Source organism: Rhinoderma darwinii, chromosome 8, assembly GCF_050947455.1.
Source record: "Rhinoderma darwinii isolate aRhiDar2 chromosome 8, aRhiDar2.hap1, whole genome shotgun sequence".
In the NCBI taxonomy this organism is placed as follows: domain Eukaryota; kingdom Metazoa; phylum Chordata; class Amphibia; order Anura; family Rhinodermatidae; genus Rhinoderma; species Rhinoderma darwinii.
In genome coordinates, this window is record NC_134694.1 from 107,012,274 (window position 1) to 107,038,249 (window position 25,976).

The 25,976-nt window shown below is 43.6% G+C and overlaps 1 protein-coding gene across 5 annotated transcripts; it reads right to left on the reverse strand.

Moving 5' to 3' along the window:
- Window positions 1-2,311: 2,311 nt before the first annotated feature.
- On the reverse strand, window positions 2,312-24,705 carry LOC142659771 (distal membrane-arm assembly complex protein 2-like). 5 transcript variants are annotated; one of them, XM_075836225.1, is made up of 7 exons: window positions 24,614-24,705; window positions 21,905-22,080; window positions 20,505-20,585; window positions 19,429-19,562; window positions 16,735-16,897; window positions 15,377-15,572; window positions 5,195-5,278 (listed from the first exon to the last, which is right to left on the reverse strand). In XM_075836225.1, the coding sequence occupies exons 1-6, from the start codon at window positions 24,629-24,631 to the stop codon at window positions 15,407-15,409; spliced, it is 738 nt and encodes a 245-aa protein (XP_075692340.1). In that variant the 5' UTR covers window positions 24,632-24,705; the 3' UTR covers window positions 5,195-5,278; window positions 15,377-15,406. The 5 variants fall into 5 exon arrangements, with proteins under 5 accessions (XP_075692337.1, XP_075692338.1, XP_075692336.1 ...); XM_075836224.1 differs by lacking the exon at window positions 5,195-5,278 and adding an exon at window positions 5,332-5,420; XM_075836222.1 differs by lacking the exons at window positions 16,735-16,897; window positions 19,429-19,562; window positions 20,505-20,585; window positions 21,905-22,080; window positions 24,614-24,705 and having other exon boundaries at window positions 2,312-5,420; window positions 15,377-15,493.
- Between the last annotated feature and the right edge of the window lie 1,271 nt (window positions 24,706-25,976).

Here is a 25,976-nt window from a genome sequence, read left to right on the forward strand (position 1 = left end):
CTTGTCTTTTGGTGTATTCTTGGTGTGTGTCAACACAAGAGCCTTCTCCAAAGATGGGGGGCACTAACTTCTTGTGCTCTGCGTAGCCCTATTTGACATGTGTCATGATCTCCTACAACAGTAATGCCGTAACTTCACGTTACATAATGTTGGGCTTTCCATTCGTGCTATTAGGCCGGGTTCCCACGTAGCGTACGGAATTGTGTGCGGGAATTCTGCAGGATTTACTGTAGCAGCAAAGTAAAGGAGATTTGAAGAAATGTAATGCCCACGCTGTATCTGCAGCAAAAACGTTCATAAATTGACCTGCGGTGTGGATTTTAAATCTGCAACGTGTCAATTTATGCTGCAAATTTGTAGCTTTTCTGTTACAGGTTTTCCCCGTTGAATTCAATGGGGATGAAAACCCACAAGAAACAGCCAAGTGATGCGACTTTTGCGGAGGGAACGCTGCGATTCCGCCGCAAAAAACTCAAATATGGGAAAAAATAATTATTATTTTTGTGTAAAATTAATTTAAAAAAAAGACTCATCTGGGCCATTGTCATCGCAACGCTTTCTTCTATTGTCCATCCAGGCTGGCCTCCTGGGATGACGTTTCATCCCATGTGACTGCTGCAGCCAATCACAGGCTGCAGCAGTCACGTGGGATCCAGCATTATCCCAGGAGGCTGGTTTCCACATTAGAGATTCCGCCTGAAAAATTGCTCTACAATGTGGTGGTTTTTCAGACGGAATTTGCTTCAGGTTCTTTTTGTTTTCTGCAATTTTTCAAATCCTATGGGAAAAATACCAGAACGCGACGTTTTTAAAAGGAAAATTGCGATGACCCAAAAAATGCCACAAATTCAAATTCTTTAGACTTCTAATTAATAATTTCTTATAGGCTACAAAAGGGGTTACCCGGGGTTTTAAAATTGATGGCCTATTTTTAGGATAGACCATTAATATTAGATTGGTGGGGGTCTGACTCTCGCCACCCCTGCCAACCAGTTGTATGAAGGGGATAGTGGTACAATACCTTGCACAGCCACTACAAATGTAACAGCGCGTGCAAGTTACAAACGAGAAGGAAACCATGAAGAGGCTGGAATCGCTGCGGACCCTTCATACAATTGCGCGGCGGGGGTGCCGACAGTGAGACCCCCACTGATCTAATATTGATGGTCTATTCTAAGGATATGCCATCAATTTTAAAAACCCAGATAACCCCTTTAAAGTAACATCTGCCCGCAGCGTTTTGACCTAAAAAAAACGCTACACATTGTTGTGTGTGAATCCAGCCAAAGGGCATAAAATACCAATTTACGTGGGTAATATCTGTGGTGTTTTTCTGCTTCAGCGGCTGAATGTGACCGACCGTATGAGTGAATGGGAATTTATATGCACACGCCATAGTGCGCTCTTTAACTCCTGGCAATTCTAGAGTTTTGTCTCCCTCCTGATGATGGGGGGGATGTTTTACAGTCAGATTAAAGTCCTATTACACGGCCTGATATGGGCCATGAAAATGAGCGCCGAACAACATGACAGCTCGTTAACCGGCGCTCGTTTGCTCCTATCACACGGAGCAATGATTGGATATGTATGGGGACGAGCGCTGGTTACTGCGATCGCTCGTCCCTATACATTCTCATCATGTCCGCAGCGTCTCCCTGATTACACAGAGATGCGCTGCCGACAATGATGATTTTTAATTCTGCATAAAAGAGCAGATCAGCTTGTTGATCGGCTGATCCTTGCCCTGATTATACAGAGCAATGATCGGCTACGAGATTTTACATGAATGCTCGTCTGCCTGAATATTGGCCCATGTAATAGGGCCCATAAACTCTGTCTCCAATCTGACTTTCCAGCTGTTGTGGAACTACAACTCCCAGTATGCCCTGGCAGGCTTGTTGTAGCAGCTGGAGAGCTCTTCCATTACTACTCACTCCTTCATTGTTTCAGAGTTATTTGAGCTAAATAATGAGACCATGTGATACAACCTGCACTTACTAGGGGCACACATTGTTCAAAATGAAATTTAAATTTTGGGTGCTAAAGCTCTTTCTCATCAGTGTGCTGTGTGTTTTAACAATGGACAGCACACTGACCCATGCAATTACATAGGGCTATACACGCATCCATTTTTTTTTTTTGTGTAAGAAACTCATAGCATGCCCTATTCCGGTCTGTTTTCGCAGGCCAGGCTTGTCCATCGACCACTATGGGTGCATGAAAAAAAAATTGCTTGCAGAGGAGAAATAAACGGATGACACGTGGATGCAACCCATGGATGAATGTGGTTTTTGAAGATTCTAATGTGCCAATCCTCTGTTATTCCTCCTAGAAATGTATTAATAAACTGACAACTGGGTGTAACCCTTCCTCTTGTAGATGGGGCGCTCATCGCCATCAATCCTCCGCACAGTACTGCAGCATTTTGTGCTTCTCATTCTGTCGTCCCTGCCTATAACAATTTAACCCTCTACTGTTCATAACCATAAAATGAGGCAGACTTTCAGTTGCGTGACTTAAATAATGCAAGCTGCCATTACTTGCGGTATATAATTGCCGTTTTTGATGTATCTTTGAATACGTCAGTTAAAGAGCCGGCTTCCAGTCAATTATCACTCTCCGCTTGTCTTACCATAATTACCCCCAATATTTCCCTATAATTGCTTTCTAATGACTGAGCGCCACATGAGTTAATGGTGCCGAGTACCTGCTAAGGGGCCTGGAGTTCTCTCCGCACTGCTGGGAGTTGAAATGCTTTTAACCCATTATTTCTATACTATACTCATGAATTTTCTTATGTACAATGGTGGCTTAGATATTGGATACTGTAATAGGAAAAAGTGCATCAGTAATGAGAGGATTAGAAGCAACTTTAAAAGGAGAAAATGTGAAGCTGTTATTGATCTGCACTTCTCTTCCCGAACATGTTGTGGTTTTACAATTATAAGTCACTTCCTTCTGCGCTTTACTTTCTCCAGTTTTGGTTGCTTTTCAGGTCATCTCCATTAGCGCACGGCTCTGGTCAGTGACTCCAGCGTAAAGTGCACCTACACTAGTGATCTGCCGCCTGATCTGACATTGGATGCGGAGAGACGGTCCCACACGCTGGGCGGTACCATTTGCCATGTTCCCTGTTTAGTATTGTGCACGGGTCTAATTCTAATAGGACCTGTGCACGATATTCCTTTGGCCACGGCAACTGTACCCCCCAGCGTACAGGAGCGTTTCTCCCCACCCGATGTCCCGTCAGCAGATCACAAGTGCAGGTACACATTAAAGAGATTCCCATCACACAAAGTGATGGCAGATCCTAGCGGTGCGAGTCTGACGACCTGGGACCCAGCACTATTTCAGCGCTGCGTCCCCTTCACTGGTTTTCCCTGCACAGCAGCGCCACAGGCTGTGCAGGGTACTGCAGCACGGCCCCATTCAGATTCCAGGCCCTATAGGAGTTAATTTTCTCTTCCATGAGCAGTACCTTATTCTTGTCCATGTGAAATAAGGTGAGGGCTCCATGTCGATGCCCACGATTCTTGCTAAAATTACGGTATTACTACAACCCGCAGGCGACCTCAATGTTTGCCTATGGGGAAAAGGTTGCAAGGCACGACCACGAGTCAGATTTTTTAGGATTTTTTTTTTTACAAGAAAGCTTGCAAATGTCCTTTCCGTAAGGAACCAATGAAGTTGCCCGCAAATCACAGTAACGTCACAATTATACCACGACGTGGAGTCTTAACCTTTGGGTTTGTTCACGTTTCAACCCTTCCGTCCACAAAGTCTAATGTAAAGTAAGTCTCCGTAGGATATGTCTGGGCATTACACACATCTGGACATATCCTAAAGAAACCCGTTCATTTACCATGTGGGTGAACCACTCCTTTAAATTTACTCTAAAAGCTCCACAAGCTGCATTTATAAAAGGCAAATATTCGGATAATTCAGGATAATGGATCTTTATCCATCTATTTCGGTGAACAGTTACAATAGACAAAACCCTTATAAATAACGTATTGTTTTCCTGACAGTTAAAGCTGGGGATCTTGCATCGAACCATGGCCCAAAATCACATCACATTTACCACGTGCCAAGCCACGGCCATTGCATTTACTTCATACTCCATAACATTTTTGCAGGAACGGGGCAGTAGGGTGGAGGCACAGAAATAACAGGGGTAGTGTTCGGTGTAAAATAAGGCACCGGTATCAGCACTGCTGCGTTGGTGTCTCCTTAAACTCTTCCCCCCACATCTTCAATATCTCTTGGGGGCTTTTTTGATGTACTAAAAGGAGATTTTTCTCAGAGCAGCTTGATGATTTCTCTTTTTTTGGCGCATTGAATGTCTTAAATCCCGGGTGTCCAACTGGTTTCACCCCCAGAACCATAAAACACATTCCAGTATAGACATCATCAATTGGATAGGGGAACACAAAATGGGACACCAAGTAAAGCCATGGGGTGAGAGATCCAGAAAACACATAGCCCCCTCCTCCAGCATAGGGTGGATACATCCCCATATAGAAAGATGCAGGAATATAGTATTTACTGCGAGGGTCTCTGTAAGGTTTGGCTAACTTTACAACATGTCCCATATAGAGTGAGTGACGCCTTTGGCTGCTCAGTAGTGATAAAACGCGGACTATGTTGTGCGTCCGGACAAAGACATCATCATCTCCTTTTAGTATGTAAGAGGCTTTAGCACAATATGTCCTCGCCCACCCCAAAAACAGCTGGTCCTTCAGCGTCAAGTTGAAGAAGGTGTCTGCAAAGTCCCACTGAAGAAGGTCATGTGAACGGCTGTTCTCATACTCCAAGAGGGGAGATAGGTCGAGCACGGTCACTGTGCCCAGAAGGAAGACTAATCTTACATACTTGCCACCATAGTTTTTCTCTGCCCCCCACGTGTCCCTTACCGCCTGTCGTTGTGCAAAGTTCTGTGGAGAAGACTTGATGGCCAGAAGAAGAAAAGTCCTATTGAATGGACATTTGTCCGGCTGATTTATGATCATTCTATGGTTTCGACATTGGTCCTGAGTTAGAAAGGTCAATAAGAGGTCTGGATATGGCTCCGGTGGTTTTACCTGTGCCGTGGATTTGCCGCACATCCATGCCCACGGCCTCTTTAAGTCCAGTAACTGAAGTTGCTCAATATTCCAATAGGCTCCAGCAATGGGCACCAGTTTTCTCAAGTTCTGTGCCAAGATTTGCAGGGCTGCTAAAGTCGACTTCTCGTCATCTTGTAAGGGCTCCAACATGGTCAATGAGCTCCTGTCGGGTTCTGGGGAAATAGATGATGGGTCAGAGATTTTGAGAGGAGCGTAAGTCAAGTCAATGAAAATTTTGATGAAAACCAGAGCGAGAAGGGCGATGACCGAGATACTGAACTTCCGGCATCTCACCATGGCTGAACGCTGCATGGGCTGTAAAAATATCACACATATAAATCATTAGTCCAGGAAGAGGTATACGATCCACCTACAGACACTGTATATAATATAAAAAAAAGTAAAGCGTAGGGTCTTCAATTGTCTAAGACAGTGTTTGCCAACCTGTGGCACTCCATCTGTTGCAAAACTACAACTCTCATCGTAGCATGATGGGGGGGATTGTAATTTTGCGACAGCTGAAGAGCCACAGGTTAGGGAACACTGGTCTAGACAATTTTTAAAGAAGAAATCTGAGCTCACAGACCCCACCGATTTGCTAATGAAGAGCACCGTATAACTATCGCGTTCTAACATTTTTGTTACGGCAATCTCCCATGCGACATTCTAGAGTGAGCGGCACCGAAATCAATATACATCGTTATTATATAAGACTGAATGACGACACATCCAACCATCGGATGTCATTGACAGGAGGACTTTTTTCTCAGTAGATTTGACCTGGAAAAATGTCTGACCTCACCGAGTGTCAGCGACGGGTACTAGATAACAATAATAGAACCCTGCGCACATATTTCTCTTAGTTTATATATTTGCAGTTTTTTTTTGTCCACCGAAGACTTCAATCTAATACAAATCACCGAACAGACAAGCAGCATGACTCCAATTCATCACGCTGATCGTGTCCCATAGTGATGAGGAAGCAGCGGCTCCTCTGATGACTAAACATTCCCGGGGAGAGGAGTTGTAGACGGAGAGCGGACACAGTAAAATCCTACACTGCACGCATGACATGCACTGGAATATTTATCATCCTGTAAGAAAGCAGATAAATGGTCTTTGGTAATCTGCCGTAATGTGGTCCGCTATGGCATGAGCCAAGGGGAAATAGAGCTGGTAATACCATCTGCTCCATGCAGCGGGCAGCATGGCTTACCTTACACAGATGTGGCACAGATAATTCCAGCATTGGCACAATGACTCGTGTCTTCACCACTCTCTGCCTGCCCGCTGCCTCCTCCTGTTTACTTGATTACAGAAGAATACCCAGCAGTCTCCCCCTCCTCCTCCTCCTCCTCCCGTCTCACGAGTGACTTTATTCTCCAGAAGTCTCAGCAGCACTAAATTATTCAGCAAAGGATGAACCTCGGTAATCACTTCCAGAATGTAATGCGCTGGAATACCCAGATCGGTCCTACACAGGGACTGGTACCCAGAGAGCCAGGACCAGAGACTCATTTATAGAGCGTTTCCCACTAAATCGAAAAAAATGGCCTGGAAATGTAAGTTCCTGGGTTATCCTCTCCTATGAAGTATTATAAGGCTCAGCTGGTCTACACAGGTGGGATATCCTGGGTGACAGGCACTAATAGAAACCATTACAGTGCCCAGAGGGGTTGTCACTCAGCTTTCCACAGACCTTGAATGGCATATATCTAAGCACAGACGTTCTTCCCCTGTCCCCTCCTCGCTCCTATGATCTATGTGTGTGAGAATGTAATAATTCTTCTGGCAGTTTTGTAGTTTTTGCAATGTTCATGAACCAGGAGGCTCAGGATGAGCAGTACTATAGATCCCTCTTATACATCATGCACAGGACCGTTTTCGTTTTGCGGACAGATAAACACGGATTCTAGTGGCTTCTGAGTGATGTCCGTTTCTTTGGCAGACCCATATACTAGAATTGGTCAGACGGAGCATATACACGGACAAGAATAGGACCTGTTCATTCATTTGTGTAACGGACCCCGCAAATAAAACGGATGTTTGCATAGCCCTATAGAAAGGAATGGTTCGATATGCTATCCGCAAAAAAAACCCAGATAAGGACACTAAAGATAACAACAGTCGTGTGAATGACCCCTAAGACGGGAATGCTGCAGTGCGTAGAATAAAGGGGCAAACAGTTGTGACCCCATCTGTTAATCAGAGTGGACTGGCAGCTGCTTGAAAAACGCGGTGCGACCATTACATTGTAGCCATTTATTTGCCATGTCATACCACATTTCACCTGCAGTGGCCGCTGCAGGGAAAATGTGTGGCAAACTGCAGGTTTTGGCTGCTGGACCTGCGGCAATCAGCTGATCACTTTGATCAAAGAAGATAAAGGGTGGTCCAGGTGACTTTAGCTGCCCATTGTCTTGGAAAATGTTATTAAGTGGAGATGAGTCTTAGGAGTTTGTCCATCTCTGAATGAGTCTATAAAAAGGAGCTCGGAGGCTTGTTCAATGATGGGGTTGACCAATGATATTCACGTTGCTCAATAGTGTAAGTGAGGTCAGCAAGGCCAGTCAGCGATCACTATGTAAAGAAGGATGCTCTATTACGTATTTTAAGAGGGCTGAACAGGAACGGTACCCATAATTAATATTCATAAGTAGCCATTTTGATTAAAGAGAATTTTCATCCAAAACTGACCACACAATCAGCCGCCATATTTGTTGCGACAGTTGTCAGCGACTGAGTAGTTAATTAAAAATTGACAACCAATATTACGGCAGGTCCAGTTGTCACTTTAGCAAAAAATTAACTGGTATCGTTTCTATGGGAATACGTAAACAGCCGAGAATGCAGAGCTTCGCTGTTTCCATACTCACAGCCACCTCGTAACTCAGTGGCCGGAGCCCAGTGACAGCGGGAGAGTGTAGGACTGATGTCAGGGGTTCCTGTTCTAGGTCCCTGAGGTGGAATCTGCATCTATCGGAAATTTATGGCATACCTGTGGATATGCCATACATTTTTGAGATGGGAATAGCCCTTTAAAAGGAAATGTATCGCCTAGGTTTTGTTTTACTAAATTAAAACCAGATAGTGAAACATAATATTTTTTTTCCCCAATTTGTTTTTATTTTTTGATTGTAGATTTTATTATTCTAATTTATGTGCAGGATTATGGGGCGGCCATCTTGCCTGAGCTGCTGTTAACAGCATTTAGAGATATGCCTTATAGCAGCCACATGGGCCATAGGAATCAATAGTCTGGAGCTGACCTATTAACTTCTATGAAAGTTTTCTAGGCATGCACTGTGACCTGTGCGAGGTCATTGTGCAGGAAGGGGGAGGAGGGGAGCCGTGTCCATCACCTATTGTTAATGGTGGATCCTCTATAATTTATAGATAGAGGTGTTACCTGTCAGTGTAATCCTACCTGTGATGATAATGAGATGATTGCTGAGAAGTGATCTCTACAGAACAGGAAGGGTCAGTCTATTATGAATGGTGGATCCTGTGTTATCTATATATAGGTGTTACCTGTCAGTGTAATCCTACCTGTGATGATAATGAGATGACTGCTGAGAAGTGATCTCTACAGAACAGGAAGGGTCAGTCTATTATGAATGGTGGAGCCTGTGTTATCTATATATAGGTGTTACCTGTCAGTGTAATCCTGCCTGTGATGATAATGAGATGACTGCCAAGTAGTGATCTCTACAGAACACAAAGGGACAAGAGCCTTTTAGACGAGTCGATTCTCGTTCGAATAATCGTTCGATTGAGCAAAAGTGATCAATTAGCCTCGGTGTAAACACTGAAAGAGATCGAACGATTAACGATATATTCTTCGTATATCGACGATCATGTCATTTTGAATAAGTGAATTATCGTTCGTCATCACTAAAGAAAGTTTAAACAGGTATCGTTCGTCTTTCAACAACAAAGCAGGTGCTAATGCACAAAAAGATGCCAGACAAGTGACCTAAACAACGATCACAATAACAACTATTTCAAAGATAATAGATGCAATTAAATAACGATCGTTCGCTACGGAATGACTCGCTAACCGTTACAATTTCTTGGCTCGTCTAAAAGGCCCTTCAGTCTATTATGAATGGTGGATCCTGTGTTATCTATATAGAGGTGTTACCTGTCAGTGTAATCCTGCCTGTGATGATAATGAGATGACTGCTGAGAAGTGATCTCTACAGAAAAGGAAGGATCAGTCTATTATGAATGGTGGATCCTGTGTTATCTATATAGAGGTGTTACCGGTCAGTGTAATCCTGCCTGTGATGATAATGTGATGACTGCTGAGAAGTGATCACTACAGAACAGGAAGGGTCAGTCTATTATGAATGGCGGATCCTGTGTTATCTATATAGAGGTGTTACCTGTCATCGTAATCCTGCCTGTGATGATAACGAGATGACAGTTAAGAAGTGATCTCTACAGAACAGGACGAGTCAGTCTATTGTGAGTCTCAGTGGTCAGAGTGAGAACTGCAAGATTTTAGGGTTATTTTCAATAAAGATAATGTCATAGAAAATATTAAAAAAAATAAAACACCAAATATTCTTAAAAAAATATGTGTCAATAGGTCATTTTCTGCCCCCTTGATTTTTTTTTTGGTCTAATCTTAATTTTTCTGTTTATAAAATATAAATACCGCATATAATATACTCATCAGAAATTTCTACAACAAAAAATATATACCTCATTTCCTCTCCCCCACCCACTGGATCATGAAAGAAAGAGAAAAAAACCTAAACAAATATATTGGACAACAGTAAAAGTAGCGCTTCTGAGGATTGTCCTGACCCCTTAACTTGAAAAAAAACGCTCATAATTATTATGTTTTCCCAATCAAAGCCAAACTTCACACGTTATTAAATGGGCTGAGATCCATTTCCTCGCTTATAAGAAGCTTTGCCAAAAATAACAGTCTTGTGACTAGTTTCTTTTCATGTGTAGAGAGAAAGGACAATTCAGACATATCGCCTAAAAGACAAACAAAAGAATCAAACACCACTATGTATTCATTTTAAGTTGTATATATGCCAAATTTTTGACCAAGTCCAAATCATATGCATGGAAACAGCGTTTAAAGCGCCAAGTAGCTCAATTTTTTTACAAAAAAAATACAATTTAGTAGTCTGTGTATTCACATAAAGTTAACCATTTTGTGGTCAACACAAGGAGAATGCATGTCAATATGTTGTGCCACCTGTCATCCCACAGATCCTAAATCGTGTCCCTAATGTATCCTAGATTTACAAGTAAAAGAGGCATGAGAATTAATTTATACAATACCCACTATATGAAAGGCTAAAATGAGTAACGATTGTGTAATAATAACCAATAGAAGAGGAAACAGAAAGTATCAATAACAGTAAAAATAAATGGGTTAGCTAAAAAAAAAATTGGGCTGACAAACTCTCAAAAAAGGAAACATCAACAGCTGAGACACAAAGATCAGTCCCCTCTTTTTCTAAAATTAAAACATCTCGCTTTCCTGCAAATTCGGAAGATTACAGGTTATTCCATAGAGGACAAATGGACAAAACGTGAGTGATCGAAAACCTCGGTTTCATTTCTTCCCAGACTCTCTGGAACATTATATACAGGGGGGGCCATTTATATGGATACACCTAAATAAAATGGGAATGGTTGGTGATATTAACTTCCTGTTTGTGGCACATTAGTATATGGGAGGGGGGAAACTTTTCAAGCTGGGTGTTGACCATGGCGGCCATTTTGAAGTCAGACATTTTGTATCCAACTTTAGTTTTTTCAATGGGAAGAGGGTCATGTGACACATCAAACTTATCGAGAATTTCACAAGAAAAACAATGGTGTGCTTGGTTTTAACGTTGCTTTATTCTTTCATTAGTTATTTACAAGTTTCTGACCACTTATAAAATGTGTTCAAAGTGCTGCCCATTGTGTTGGATTGTCAATGCAACCCTCTTCTCCCACTCTTCACACACTGATAGCAACACCGCAGAAGAAATGCTAGCACAGGCTTCCAGTATCCGTAGTTTCAGTTGCTGCACATCTCGTATCTTCACAGCATAGACAATTGCCTTCAGATGACCCCAAAGATAAAAGTCTAAGGGGGTCAGATCGGGAGGCATTTCTTCTGCGGTGTTGCTATCAGTGTGTGAAGAGTGTGAGAAGAGGGTTGCATTGACAATCCAACACAATGGGCAGCACTTTGAACACATTTTATAAGTGGTCAGAAACTTGTAAATAACTCATGAAAGAATAAAGTAACGTTAAAACCAAGCACACCATTGTTTTTCTTGTGAAATTCTCGATAAGTTTGATGCGTCAGATGACCCTCTTCCCATTGAAAAAACGAAACTTGGATACAAAATGTCCGACTTCAAAATGGCCGCCATGGTCAACAGCCAGCTTGAAAAGTTTCCCCCCTCCCATATACTAATGTGCCACAAACAGGAAGTTAATATCACCAACCATTCCCATTTTATTTAGGTGTATCCATATAAATGGCCCACCCTGTATATATTAAAAAGAAACATCATTTTTACATTTCGATCCTCCTATGATCCCATAGGCATTGAAACAACAAAAATAGGGAGATGACCCCGATAAGATAAAGTGCCGTAGCTGTAAGGCAAAAATATAAAGCTACAAGTCGGGGATCGAAAATCCACACTCAGTTATAGGTGCAGTAAAATAAAATAAAAAAATACTATTAGCCAATGTATAGATCTTCCTATTCAGCCCAAGCGGTGAAGCGGTGAGTTGCTGAATACAAATAACAATTGCGGAATGAGAAAAGTCCTTATAGCCCTTCAATACGGACCAATGATCGGGCAAAAGAGCGTAAATATGAATGGTCATTGGCGATCAGTGCCCTGTGTAAACAGAGCAACGATCAGCCGACGAATAAGGAAACACAGGTCATCAGGTAATCGGATCTTTTATGCTGCCATAAAAAATGGTCGCTAGTCAGCAGCACATCTCACTGTGTAAAGAGGGAGAGGTGCTGCCGACATGATGCAAATGCATTGGGACGAACGATTGTGGTAACGATCTCTCGTCCCAATACATAATGATCATTGCTCCTTGTGAATGGAGCTTTTATGCCCCCCTTATAATGCAAATTTTCCCAACCCTATTCCTTTTTTAGATCTGGCTCATGGGACAGTCCAGCGAAAATAGGAACGGCTGACAAATATAGGGCATAGTCTATCAAAATCGTATAACAGACAACCTGGCCTTGTTGCCCAGAGCAACCAATCACAGCGAAGCTTAATTTTTCCAGAGAGGTATAAGGAATAAAAGCGGAGCTCTGATTGGTTGCTACAGGCAACAAGGCTAGTTTTGCTGAATGACAGTTTGAATAAACCAGGCCCTGTAATGTGAATCCGTCTATCCTCTCAGTCCATAGACTGTCACCTGTGGTTGTCTTAGGATACGAACTTACACCTTACTTTAATTTTCTCTTTTTCTCCTGATCTGATGACTACAACAGTAATGTAAACATTGGATATTCCCTGGGGTTGCCATGGTAGCATCAACAGTCTAACCCTTCTGTGCGTAGACTTCCTGTCATGTGACCTCCACTCTTATGGAGGTGTTCATTATATGTAAAGGGAGACTCCGGTGAAAGCCATAGTTTCTCATGTGAACTTTTCCCCAATCATGACGTTTAATCTCCTATAGGTTTCTAAATAATAAAATATGAGGCAGAATGTGCCTGGCCTGTTGCATAGCAACAATGCAACGGGTGACCACCAAAAATCTGGTTTGCCCGATGTATTCAGCCGTGTTTTGTGTTGCCATATTCTGAGACCCATAACTTTTAATTTTCCATTAATGGAGCAGTCTAAGGGGTTGTTTTTCGGGCGAGTTGTAGTTTTCATTTTTTACAAACGACTTTTTAGGGCCTGTTCACATCACCGTTCGCTTTCCGTTCAGGGTTTCCGTCGTGGAACCCCGCAACGGAAAATCAAACGGAAACCACAGCTTCCGTTTGCATCGCCATCGATATCAATGGTGACGGAAACATTGCTAATGGCCACCGTTCCGGCAGGTTTCCGTCAGTCGACTGCGCTATTGATTCCGTCGGAATAACGGAAACCTGCCAGGATGGTGACAAACGGAAACCATTAGCAGTGTTTCCGACACCATTGATATCAATGGTGATGCAAACGGAAGCTGTGGTTTCCGTTTGACTTTCCGTTGCGGGGTTCACCCGACGGAAACCTCAGACGGAACCCCTGAACGGAAAGCCAACGCTGATGTGAACAGGCCCCAATTCCAATTTTTTGGGGGACGTGAGGTGACCGTAAAAACATCAATTCTGCCATGGTGAATTTTTTTTCCATACAGCGTTCTCGGTGCGGGTTAAATAACGTGATATTGTAATAGTTTTGGACTTTCAAGAAGAGCGCAGTGATACCAATTATCTTATTCTTTTATTGTTTTCATTTTTTTAAATGGGAAGTTGCTTTTTGGGTTTTTTTTTCCCACCTACGGCACTTTACTATGCAACCGATGGATCGCTCATGCAATACACATGTATTGCAATGTACGGCCTTTTTTTGTGCTCTCCTATTGAACTTTTCCTCTGGCAGGGCACTGAGGCCTCCGGCTGTCATGGCAACTACTCAGAACCCCACGATTTTGTCGCAAGGGGGCCAAAGGGTGTCCCCTCCCACGGTCTAACAGCTTAGATGCCATAATCCTGGCCATTGCAAGCGGGTGTCAGATGTGTAAAACAGAGAGAACCCACTGCATATGGCGGGGGCTTAGCTCCTGAGCCCGCACCATATTGTTAGAACGCACATCTGCGTACATGAACGGTGATGTCGTTAAGGGGTTGAGTCCTGTAAGTTGTGAGGTGCGGCCTCCATGGATCGGTCAGACTTGTTTTTCCAGCACATCCCAGAGATGCTTGATCAGATTAAGATCTGGGTAATTTTTAGGCCGTCAACACCTTGAACTTTTCGGATTTTTTTTTGCAGTGTGGCAGGGCACATTATCCTGCTGAAAGTGGCCACTGCCATTACGGATTACTTTTGCCATGAGGACGTGCACTTGGTGCATGTCAAAGTAATATCCATATGAAGGCCAGGACCCAAGGTTTCCCAGCAGAACATTGCCCGAGCATCACACTGCCTCCGCTGGCTCGTCTTCTTCCCACAGTGCATCCTGGAGCCATCTGCTCCATGCTCCAGCTCACATGCGATGCACTGTCTGTCCTCACACCTGTCTATCTTCACCAGCAGTAACTTTCTCAGCAATTTGTTGTACAGTGGCTCTTCTGTGGGATCGGACCCGACGGGCTAGCCTTCGCTTCCCACATGCATCAATGAGCCTTGGACACTCATGACCCTGTCGCCAGCTCACCGGTTGTCCTTCCTTGGATCACTTTTGGTAGGTACTAACCCCTGCATACCGGAAACACCCCATAAGACCTGCCGTTCTGGAGATTCTCTGACCTCTAGTCATCACCATTTTGCCCTTGTCAAAGTCGCTCAGATCCTTACACTGGACCATTTTTCCTGCTTCCAACACATCAACTTCAAGAACCGACTGTTCACTTGCTGCCTAATATATCCCACCTCTTGTCAGGCTCCACCGTAACCAGATAGTCAATGTGAGTCACTTCACCTGTCAGTGGTTTTAATACGATCACTGAACAGTGTATGTCCACCATTTTACAGTTTGAACACAGATATAACCTACACATAAAGTTGAGTAAATACATTGCATTACACATCTTGTACCGATCCTGAGTTACAGCCTGTATTATACTCCAGAGCTGCATTCATAGTTCTGCTGTTTGTCAGTTAACATCTTGCCACCAGACCCTAACAGCTTGGTGGAGCTCATATAATGCAACGGGAAAGCTTGTTGTGTCCTACATCAGATTATTATATGGTGTCTAGTGTAAGGCAAACTCTTCCCAGAATGCAAATTACCTGAACATCCACTGTGTAATCATTGTGCCAGTAGGAATGCTGGAGTATTTCAGCTGGGAAGAATTGTGAATGCAGCTCTGGACTATAATATAGGCTGTGAGATAAGTTAAGAAGTCGAGAAGGTTTGTAAGTGCATTGCTTAAGTAAATTATACCTATACACAAACTGCAAAAAGGGTTTCAAAGGTAAACATAAAGATTTCTTAAATGTCAAAGCAGTCATGGCATATTGGGCATCAGTGCTCCGAACAAGGTGAATACAAGCCACGGAGATGTATACAGACTCACAACTTCAAGACTTTGACATAACTCGGCTCACCTTAGCAGCCGGGCTCTCCATGAGCCGGGTTTATTTCATGCGCTCTGAGCTGGCCGCGATCTCCTCTGTATACAGCCCATCTGTATAATCAAACCCCACAATCTCGCAGGCTGGCAACATCTCCTCCAAGAGGATCAGCGTTAACCCCTTATTTTTGACGGCGGGGAGGTCAGACAAATCCAAATGCTTCAGATTCCTGAGAAAAGAACTGCAGGTTAGGCCACACCCATAATAAGACGTAAGCGGACTGCGAACATGGAGATTATTGTTAAAGGGGTTGTCCGCTTGTACAATAAGTTTTTGTTAGAAGGGCCCCCTGTAATGTTAAAGGGGTATTTCCATCTTAGACATAAATGTCTGATAGATTCGGGTACCAGCTCTCTTATCTCCCCCGACCCTGTCCAGCCTAGTGAGGCGACCACTGCATCCGGGTGGAAAATGGTGGCTGGGATTACATAAACAGTGGAGAACAGCTGGCAAGGCTCTTTTCGCAATTCTTGCCACCTCTTCATTCATTCTCCATCTGGATGCGGCACAGGTGACCTGTTCTGGAGACCGTGGAGATCCCATAGGTGGGACCCACATCTATTAGACCTTTATGGCATATCCTGTAGATTTTCCATAAATGTCTAAGATGGGAATACCCCTTTAAGCTGCTTATAGTGTTTCCCACTGTTAGGACCTCCAGTGATCAACTAATCTGTGGAGGAACCTGGCAGTAAGCATTCAATTTCTCTGCAGCGCCACCACAGGAGAAAAGAAGCATTGCACAGTTTCCATTTAAATCAATAAGATGTCTTGCCTGGACGTGCTAGGTGCTCCAGGGTGCGAGACGCACTTTATAGTCTCGGTCTTCTCTGGCTGATACATGAGGGTTATGAAAGAGGGAAACAAGGTTCGAGTTGAACTCAATCATTTGTCACTTCAACATAGAGATAAGCGGTGCTAGATGTGCCTGGATCTGCTTATCCTTATTTCACTTTGGTAAAAAAAAACATGCATGCTCAGCCACCGAATATTTTGGGGCATCAGTGCTCCAAACAAGGCGAATACAGCTCCGACCCTTATTACTATGTATTGGTAAAAGCTGCGTAGTCACTTCTTGCCACAAATAAAACGGTTATATTGTTGGAGGTACAAGTAAAAACTTTCCAAACGCTTATGTCTTACTGCTGGATGTGTCTGGAAAGTGCTGGAGAGAACTGGGATATGAAGGCCGCTAAGGAGGTGGACAAATGCCCATATTGCCCACCCTATAGTTCAGACCAACGATAATTGTCTGTCTTCTACACAAATATACCAAATTTATAGTTTGACAATCACATGGGAAAATCTTGGTAAAAAGGGGGAGCACTCACTGTAGGTGGTGTAGGGTGGCCAACCCTCGTTCAGTCACTTGATGACATCCAGCTAATGACAGGACTTGTAAGGAATCCTTAAATACATGCAGTCGACTTAAAGCCCAGTCATCTATGTACCGGCAGCGGCTGAGGTTCAGTTCCCGCAACTCCTGCAATCCGACTGTACAGTAGAAAGTAAACGATGTTAAAAAAATATACAAAGAACGGATTGCAAGGTTTATAGTTTGTGTTTGTCCCATAATCCCGTCTACTCCTCCCAGTTCCCTTCTGTCTACAATGGCGTTTCTGGCCACAAAAGGCAGATGCCACAAACAAAGAAACGGATAACAAAACCCTGTTTGCTCATGGACTTTATTCCCGTACTAGACCCAGTCAGGTGTGCTTATAATATATTTACAGGAGTTATTACAATAAAGTTTAAAGGGGATGTCCAGTCGTAGGAAATCGGTGGCCTATTCTCAAAATAGGCCGTCAACAACTGATCGGTGGGGGTTCGTCTCTCGGCACCCCTGGCGATCAGCTGTTTTTAAGGGGCAGCGGCTCTCGTATCGTGAATCACTGACACGCTCGTAGCGGCAGTTGACAGTAGTCACTTGAATGGGAGAAGGCTGTAAGGCTGCATTCACACGACGCGACAGATTTACGCACGTAAAAAACGCACGTTAAATCTGTCCATGCGCGTTGCGTTTTGCATCAGTGTGCTTTGCGCGTGGTCTGTTTTTGTAATTGATGCGTAAAACATGGACAGCACGCGGTTGCGTGAAACACAATGCGTGTGTGAATAGCCCCGCTGAAGTCAATGGGGCCGTATGCTGCGCGTTGTTTCAACGAACAGCACACGTACGAGAATCACGCTCGTGTGAACGAGCCTTAAGGCTGGGTTCACACGAGCATGTTACGTCCGTAAAGGACGGAACGTATTTCGGCCGCAAGACCCGGACCGAACACATTGCAGGGAGCCGGGCTCCTAGCATCATAGTTATGTACGACGCTAGGAGTCCCTGCCTCGCTGCGGGACAACTGTCCCGTACTGTAATCATGTTTTCAGTACGGGACAGTAGTTCCACGGAGAGGCAGGGACTCCTAGCGTCGTACATAACTATGATGCTAGGAGCCCGGCTCCCTGCAGTGTGTTCGGTCCAGGATTTGCGGCCGAAATACGTTCCGTCCTTTACGGACGTAACATGCTCGTGTGAACCCAGCCTTATAATGTGAACCGCCGCTACAAGTGTGACGGCAATTCACAGTACGAGCAGATAAGGAATGAAGGGGGAGCAGCGCACATACGATCGCCGCGCCCCCTTCACACCAGATGATCAGCGGAGGTGCCGAGAGTCAGACCCCCATCGATGAGAGATTGATGGTCTATCCTGAGGAAAGGCCATCAATTTTTTATGACTGGACAACCCTTTTAAAGGGGAAATCCAGTGAAAATGATCTGATATGTTGTAGATACACCGGAGAAGATCACATTGGTGAAGTCTGATCTCGGGCCACCACTGATTTCCAGAATGAAAGGTCTCTATTTATATAGTTTTTTTTATGTCTTACTACATTTGCATACCGAAATCACTTTTATTAAAAATAAATATTTTTTTAGTCGCCGTTTTCTAAGACCCAAAACATTTTTATTTTCCCGTCACATGTATGAGGGTTCGTTTCTTGCAGGACATCCGGTAGTTTTCCTTGGTAAAATTTTGGGGTACACACAACTTTTTTTTTTGATCACTTTTTATTCTGTCTTTTGGGAGACAGGATGAAAAAAAAACCAAAAACAGCAACTCTGCAATTGCTTTTCAATTTTTTTATAGCATCATTTTATGGTACGGATTGTTACGGATGCGCCAATACCAACTTTGTATAGTCCCGTTTCCGCCCCCCCATAATAAAGCATTTTTCCCTAAAAAAAAAAAAAGACTTAAAAACACTTTTTTTTGCAAGATTTATTATATTGTATTAAAAAAAAGGGGTGGGGCTTGGACATGCGATCATTTGATTGCTTACATAATACGCTGCACTACTTATGTATTCTGCAGACAGGCAGCCTATTGCCATTTGTTAGGCTCCCCTGGCACCAATAGGCTGACAGTGGGAACCCCCTCCCTCTGTCAAACTCCTTAGATGCTGCAGTTGCTATTGATCGCGGCATCTAGGGGGGGTTGACCGGATGGGATCGTAGCTAGCTTCAATCCTGATCGTTACAGCGGACACCCACTGCTGATGACATAGACGCAGCTTCTGAGCCTGTGTCATCACCGCGCTGCACATTTATGTTGCTGTGCGAGTAGCAGCACCAGCGGTACAGGAGTTAGGTCTATCACATCTCACTCTTGTAAAGAGCAGTGTCCTTTGCGCGGTTTTCAGCTTCTCAATGTAAACAACATTGTTCCCATGCACAGACAGCAAGCAGAGATCTAGAAAGCTTAAAGGGCAAAATCCTGTTAAAATGAATGATCTTCTGCTATGTCAGATCTTAGGGAAGTATGTGATCTTGGAATGCTCTCATTCACTGACAGCAATCAGAGTTCTTGAAAATGGCACTGAATTGAAAAATAAGGTTTATTTCAGTCACATGATTAATATGATATTTCACTTTCTTGTTACTATACAGCTCTCTGTCTGTTCACACCCTAAAAATTAGAACTATAGAACAGGAGACGGATCCGCTTTAAAGCTCATTTGCTCTCTTACCTATGTTGCTCAGGCCCATGTAGGTCACCATGCTTCCACTTAAGTCCACACATTCTACAGGTACGTCCTTGTACTGCTGAAAATGATAACGTCCCTTATGGTTTGGCGGAAGCCACTCAGCGTGACCTTTGAACCTGAAGGAAAGAGTTGGTGACGCTCATTGTCAAGGATGTCATTATGTTAACGTTCTTTCTGGGCAAGCTGGGCGGCAACCAATATGGCTGTCACTTCAGCCCCCTAAGGGGTTGTCACCCATCCTTCACAGATTGCAAAAGCAACTTTACCGAATTATGCTATATCCCCAATCTCTGTCGAACAAGGCAGATATTAAGTTCAGGGCACTGGGAAAGCTGGTGACGTGGTCCGTGGAAACTATAAGAGCTGGTGCTTGGATGTCTGCAAGTTCAGATAAATGCAACGGATTTTAAGTCAAAGAAATTTAGACCCAAAAAATTCTGTCGCGTGTGACTGCACCTTTAGGCCCGAGTTTTTTTGCAGACAGAAAAATCTGCCCCAAAATTCCTTCAGGAATTTTGAAGCAAGTTTTGACCTGCCTGCACGCTGTTTTCACTGCGTTTTACGGCATTGAGCGCCGCGGGGGAAAAACGCAGCGAAAACCGCTTTCATGTCAATGGGAGGTCAGAGACGTAAATGCCCGAAGATAGGGCATGCGGAAAAAAAAAAATGCCTCCACCTCCCATTGAAATCAATGGGAGGCGATTTCGGGCGTGGTTTCCGCGTCAAAAACAGCGACAAAATACTACAGGTGAACACCCCCCCCCCCCTTAGACATGTCAGCACGCAGCCTAGAAATGGGACCCACAACACATATTGCCATAACTTTGCACATAGCCTGCTGACGAGGCAGAGGCGCTGCCAGGCACTTGTTTTCTTGGCATCTCTGCAATTTATTCCCTTTATTCCTGCAGGTAACACAAGCAAGTCCCGTAATATTATATCGGGCAATCGCTATTTAGGCAATTTTCGAACAATGTGAACTTTTATTTTAAATTGCTTTAATTGTTCCCCAAGTATTTATTTCCGGGCGAGAGACATGATTTCAGCAGGTACCGCACCTCACACCTCCCTTCTGCTCCAGCGTGTAGTATGCGGCGGCAGCATTTTTTCCATACATTGATTCTATTAAATAAAAGCGTCTAAAAAAAATAGAGACAAACAGGAAATTAATATAATTAACAATGTAAAAGTCAGTTTGATTTCCGTATTTATTTCTTCTTTGCATCAATCCTTATAACATCAGCCCAGTTGACCATTAGTTATGTTCTCCTACAGCGTAAACATTGCAGAATTTCTAGCCAAATTTTCTGCACGGAAATTCTGAAGTGTTAACGTATCCAAAAAGTGCAGTACAAGGGACTTGTCGGAAAGTCGCCTACCCATAATGCCATGCAAAATGTTAAAAAAATGCAGTAGCGGAATCTCCACTCCCAATGTCAGGACGGCAGGAGAAAATTACTGGAGGGAACAACTTAAAAAAACATCCCCCTCTGTTCTTTTAGTTACAATCCATGTTATATCACAATATGCAACTGGAAGCATTCAGTTTAAATAGTAGACATTGATGACAAATTGATATGATATGCCATTAATTAACATCTCTTACTTTGGATCCTTATTTTAACATTTTTTACTTAGTAGTGAATGAGTCTAATTGGGTTTCACTTTCTCTGAATGAGTCTAAAAGCCAGAGCTTTATTGAGGGCTTTGACCAATCTCTTTGCTCAGCAGTAAGGTCACATGGCAGGCCAATCAGCTCTCATCTTGTAGAGGAAGTTGCTAAATGATGCATTCTATGAGGGCTGAACAGGGGCGTAACCCATAATGCATATTCATGAACAGCCAATTTGCATACCTCGCAACGTTTGAGCACCAAACAGAATATTTTAAAAGGGGTTTTCCCAAAATCGTAAATTATCCCCTATCCACAGGATAGGCAATAATTTTCTGGTCGCTGGGGAAACCACCGCTGGGACCCCCACCGATCGTGAGAACGGGGGTCCCAAGCGACGGTCGAGCGTGCACGCTGCCACTTCATTCAATGCCTATGGGAATGATGAAAACAGCAGAGTACAGAGCTTGGCTGTTTTCATCATTCTCATAGACAGTGAATGGAGCGGTGGGCGCATGCTCGAACGCTGCTCCATTCAAGCTCCTCCTTGCTCCAGGAGTTCGGGTGGATAGGTGATCATTTCGGATTGTTTAAAAAAACTCCTTTAAGCCCCACCCCAGTTCCACAGAGAATGCCCAAAATTGGCTAGAAATGCCCATTTTATGCAAACCTGCACAAGGCCGGCTTCTTTGCAGTCTTTGTTGGTGAACTGTTGGGAGGTATGCATCTTGAAGTTCTGTGTATGGACCGGTTGGCTGGCACGGTCAGGGTCCGAGAAGAGTTAACCTGCTCTATAAGATAATGCCGCACCATCACTTGATGCGATTTATGTTCCAGAATACGTACTTATTCCTCGTCTTCAGTCGCCAGAACTTGAAGTCGTTGTTCCACTTCATTATAGTCTGAACTGAGGTGAAGTTATTCATAAGATATTGCAGGACCTTCTCTTTGGTTTCAGAAGACGATGAACCGTAACGAAGGATCCCATGACTGATGGCGGGCAGCACTCTGACACTCTGCATCTGAGACAAGACAAGAAAAAAGTTTGTTTTTGCCCCAATAAGACGGACATCCTGATCATCAAAGAGTGCATGAAACATACCACATCTGGAATCAGAGGCACGGGGATGTTCACTACCAGTGATTTCTATGGGCGACATATCATGGATCCGTAAACAGATCTGTAACAAGGTCGTGGGCATGACGCCGGCCTAATCCTGACATGACGCAGCTTTCCACAGAACACGGAGACCACTGGTGCGGGAACGAGGGAGAACTGGCGGTGTAAGTATATTACAACCTTTATTGTTTTCATATTTTAAGCCCATAGAAACCTTTTATATCTTGGGGAAAATGTTGAAAGGACATGTACACCTTTTTATTAAAAATTATTTTTAGAGATACAGCTGCTTTGTATCCTGTACTTAGAGCAGCTGTATCGTGCGCTAAATCCTGTTCCTGTCAGGTGCGCAGGACTGACGGGTTTAGTGTCAGCGGGTCCTGCATGTCGATCCACCGGTCATCGATCATATGTAAGTTATGAACTTAGATGTGATAGATTACAGCTGGATCCGCTATCACTGAACCCGTCAGTGCCACTGACCTGATGGATTCAGGTTTCAGCGCTAGATACAGCTGCTCTGCATACAGGATACAAAGCAGCTGTATCTGAAAAAGTACAAATTATTTTTTAATAAAAAGCATTTTGAAAGTTGCACCAAACACACTGATACTCTGTTTGGCTGCAGTTTGATTTAAAAAGCCGTTCCAGGAAATGTTCTTAGGCCCCGTTTACTATGTGTAGACGTTAACCCCTTAAGGACACGGATATTTTTTTTGTTTCATTTTCGTTTTTCACTTCCTATCTTCCAAGAGCCATAACGTTTTTATTTTTCCGTCAATAGAGCGGTGTGAGGGTTTATTTTTTGCGGGAGGAGTTGTAGTTTCTATTGCTAGCATTTAAAGTACCATATGATATACTGGAAAAAATATATTTGCGGGCTGAAATTTGGAAAAAACTCCTCCAAATTCCTCGGTTTAGTTTTTACTGTTTTCACCGTGTGGTAAAAATGACAACTTAACTTTATTCTGTGGCTCAAAACGATTACGGTGATATCAAATCTATATAGATTGTATTTATATTTTACTACTTTTAGTTTACTTAAATTTTACTTACGTTCTGTTTCACCACATTCTGAGCCATAACTTTTTTTCTGTAGATTGAGCGGTGCGAGGGCTTATTATTTGCAGGACGAGCTGTAGTTTTTATTGGTACCATTTGTTGGTACATACGACTTTTTGATCACTTTTTATTAAAAAATATCGAGGAGCTAAGTTGACCACATCGGAGGCGATGTCTGGTCTGTTTTACGTCGCTCTGGTGTAGGACCTGCGGGAGTGACGTCACAGCGTGATCTCTCGATTCTAGCCGTGAATCACGCTGGGCTGGACTGAAGAGAAGTGCATGATGCTGATTGGTCGGCGTCCTACAGTTTTTTTTATACAACACCCACACGGTGAAAAGAAAAAAAATGCCCAGTTGGCCATGAAGACAAAATTAGCATAAGTGTAAAAAAGAACAGAACTTTGGAAATAATAAACGGTTTTATTAACAAAAAACACTGGCGTTATCAGCATTAAAGCGCCTATTAGATTAGGTGGGAGATAGGGAAGTGATGAGCTGGTGACAGAGCCGCCTGAATGTAAAATATGGCTGAACCAAAAAAACACATTAACATTTTTTGTTTAAAAAAGCATGAAAAATTATGCAAAATGCTGTGCCAGCCATGAAAGGGTTATTCCCATCTCTGACATTTATGGCATATCCACAGGATGATAGACGCGGGCAAATTTGGTATCATCGGAATCGTACTGACCTGCAGAATAAAGTTATCCTGCTATTTATACCGCATGGTGAACGGCATAAAAACAAAAACCCCAAAAACTATTGCTTTTCTTTTTTTTACCCCACCCAAAAAAAAATGTATAAAAAGTTTTGGAATACATTATATGTATCCTAAAATGCTGCCAATAGAAAATACAACTTGTCCCGCAAAAGAACTCAAGCCCTTTGCTACATTTACGGAGAAATGAAAAATAGTTATAGATTTCGGAACGCAGTGATATATAAACTCAAGGGGTTAAACAGCCTCATGTAAAATAAAAAACTGGCGCACTTTCCCATACCAACCAATCAAATTCCAGCTTTCATTATTCCAATGCAATTTAGAAAATAAAAGCAGCGCAATGATTGGTTGCTATGGGCAACTGCTCCCTTTTTGCCTTTATGAAGTTCATTACAGGAAGTCTTCAAACTGCGAGCAGCTTATACCGTACTACACCTAATATCCGCGCGCCTGTCGCTCATGACTGAAGAGCCAGGTTACGTATTGGGTAGTACTGACATTTAGAATCTACATCTCATCTCAAGTATCTAATAAAACATGACAGACCGGTGTAAAACACAGCGCACACATACACCGCTGTCCACACACGTATATACGCAGCCGCCCTCCTCCTACACGTAATACAAACATTTCTCTAACATTGACCTACCAGCCTGGGCGCCGCCATGTTGAACGCTGACCACGTGACCAGAGTTCCCTTCGCCGGAACAGCTGATTGGTGAACATTTTTTGCAGGCGGGTGTGGCCTATATCCAACATTGGGATGGGGGTTATAATATTGACGCCGTAAATTGTCGCCTCTTGCGAGTTATGGCGGGAATGTCCATGTATGTTATATACACAGTCTAGTGACGCAGTTACCTCAGCAAGTGCTGTATAATGAGAGCAGGGTACACAGTGATATTAGGGGGTGTCTAGTTACCTCAGAGTGGGGCAAGTAAACGGACAGCTCCTTGTCATGTGCCCTGTCAGGACGTTTTTACGTTCAGGATCAGCTGAAGGGCATATTTATTTATGGGATTTCTCAGTAATCAGTGGGGTATGGCTCATAACATATATAGTTGGGGTCTAAATGCTGGGGCCCTCAATCCTCGTCTGTAGAGCAGGATGAGCTTGTGCCGTCCTTCACGTTCCCATCTTGGACATTTAGGGTCTGGACATTGCGTTTCGGTTAAAACCACATTCATAAACCACATGCGTTTTTACCTCATGCACCGATTGCAGTAGAAATAATTTGCTTCCAGATGCATTTTTTTTTCAATGCGGTTTTAACCGCACCTCCACCGCAACGTCTGAATGGACCATTCGGTGCGTGTCTTATGGATATGCCATATTTCTAGAACGGGGTCCCCTGATCCCCATCCCACCTGTGCTGCCTGGCCTCCAGCCACTGAATTACGAGGTGGCTGGGTTTTTCGGAAACAGACTAGCGTATTTTGCTACACTAGACGCGCTCGTCTATTTTCAGAAAACCCAGCCACCTCTTAACTTAGCAGCCGGAAAGCAGCAGCAGAAGATAGGATGGGGGTCAGGGGGCCTTGTTCTTGAGATAGGTGCAGGTCCCGGAGGTGGGACCCGCATCTAGCGGGCATTTATGCCACATTCTGTGAATAGGCCATAAATGTCAGAGATAGGCAACCCCTTTAATGAGTGCGTTCAACAGTTTCTGACACTTCCTCTCGATGAAGAGGGGAGGCGCCTGCTCGTCCTGTTCTCCAGAGAAGAATGGAGATTGGACCCCGGTGGTGGTCCCAGAGGTTGGACCCGGACTTATTCTTCTTATATAACCTGTCTGACAACCTCCTTCCTGGAGAGTGACCGTGCGCATTCACTCTCAAGATTGGTAGAGGTCCCAGCAGTCAGACATATGAATATATGCGCTACATAGAGCGGACAAGCCCTTCCATAATGCATCTAGAATATCAGCCATAGTGCCCATATACCAACCATACCAGGCATATTGGCCATAGCCAAAATGTAGACAGAAAGGGGTCTTATAGCCCAATAATACC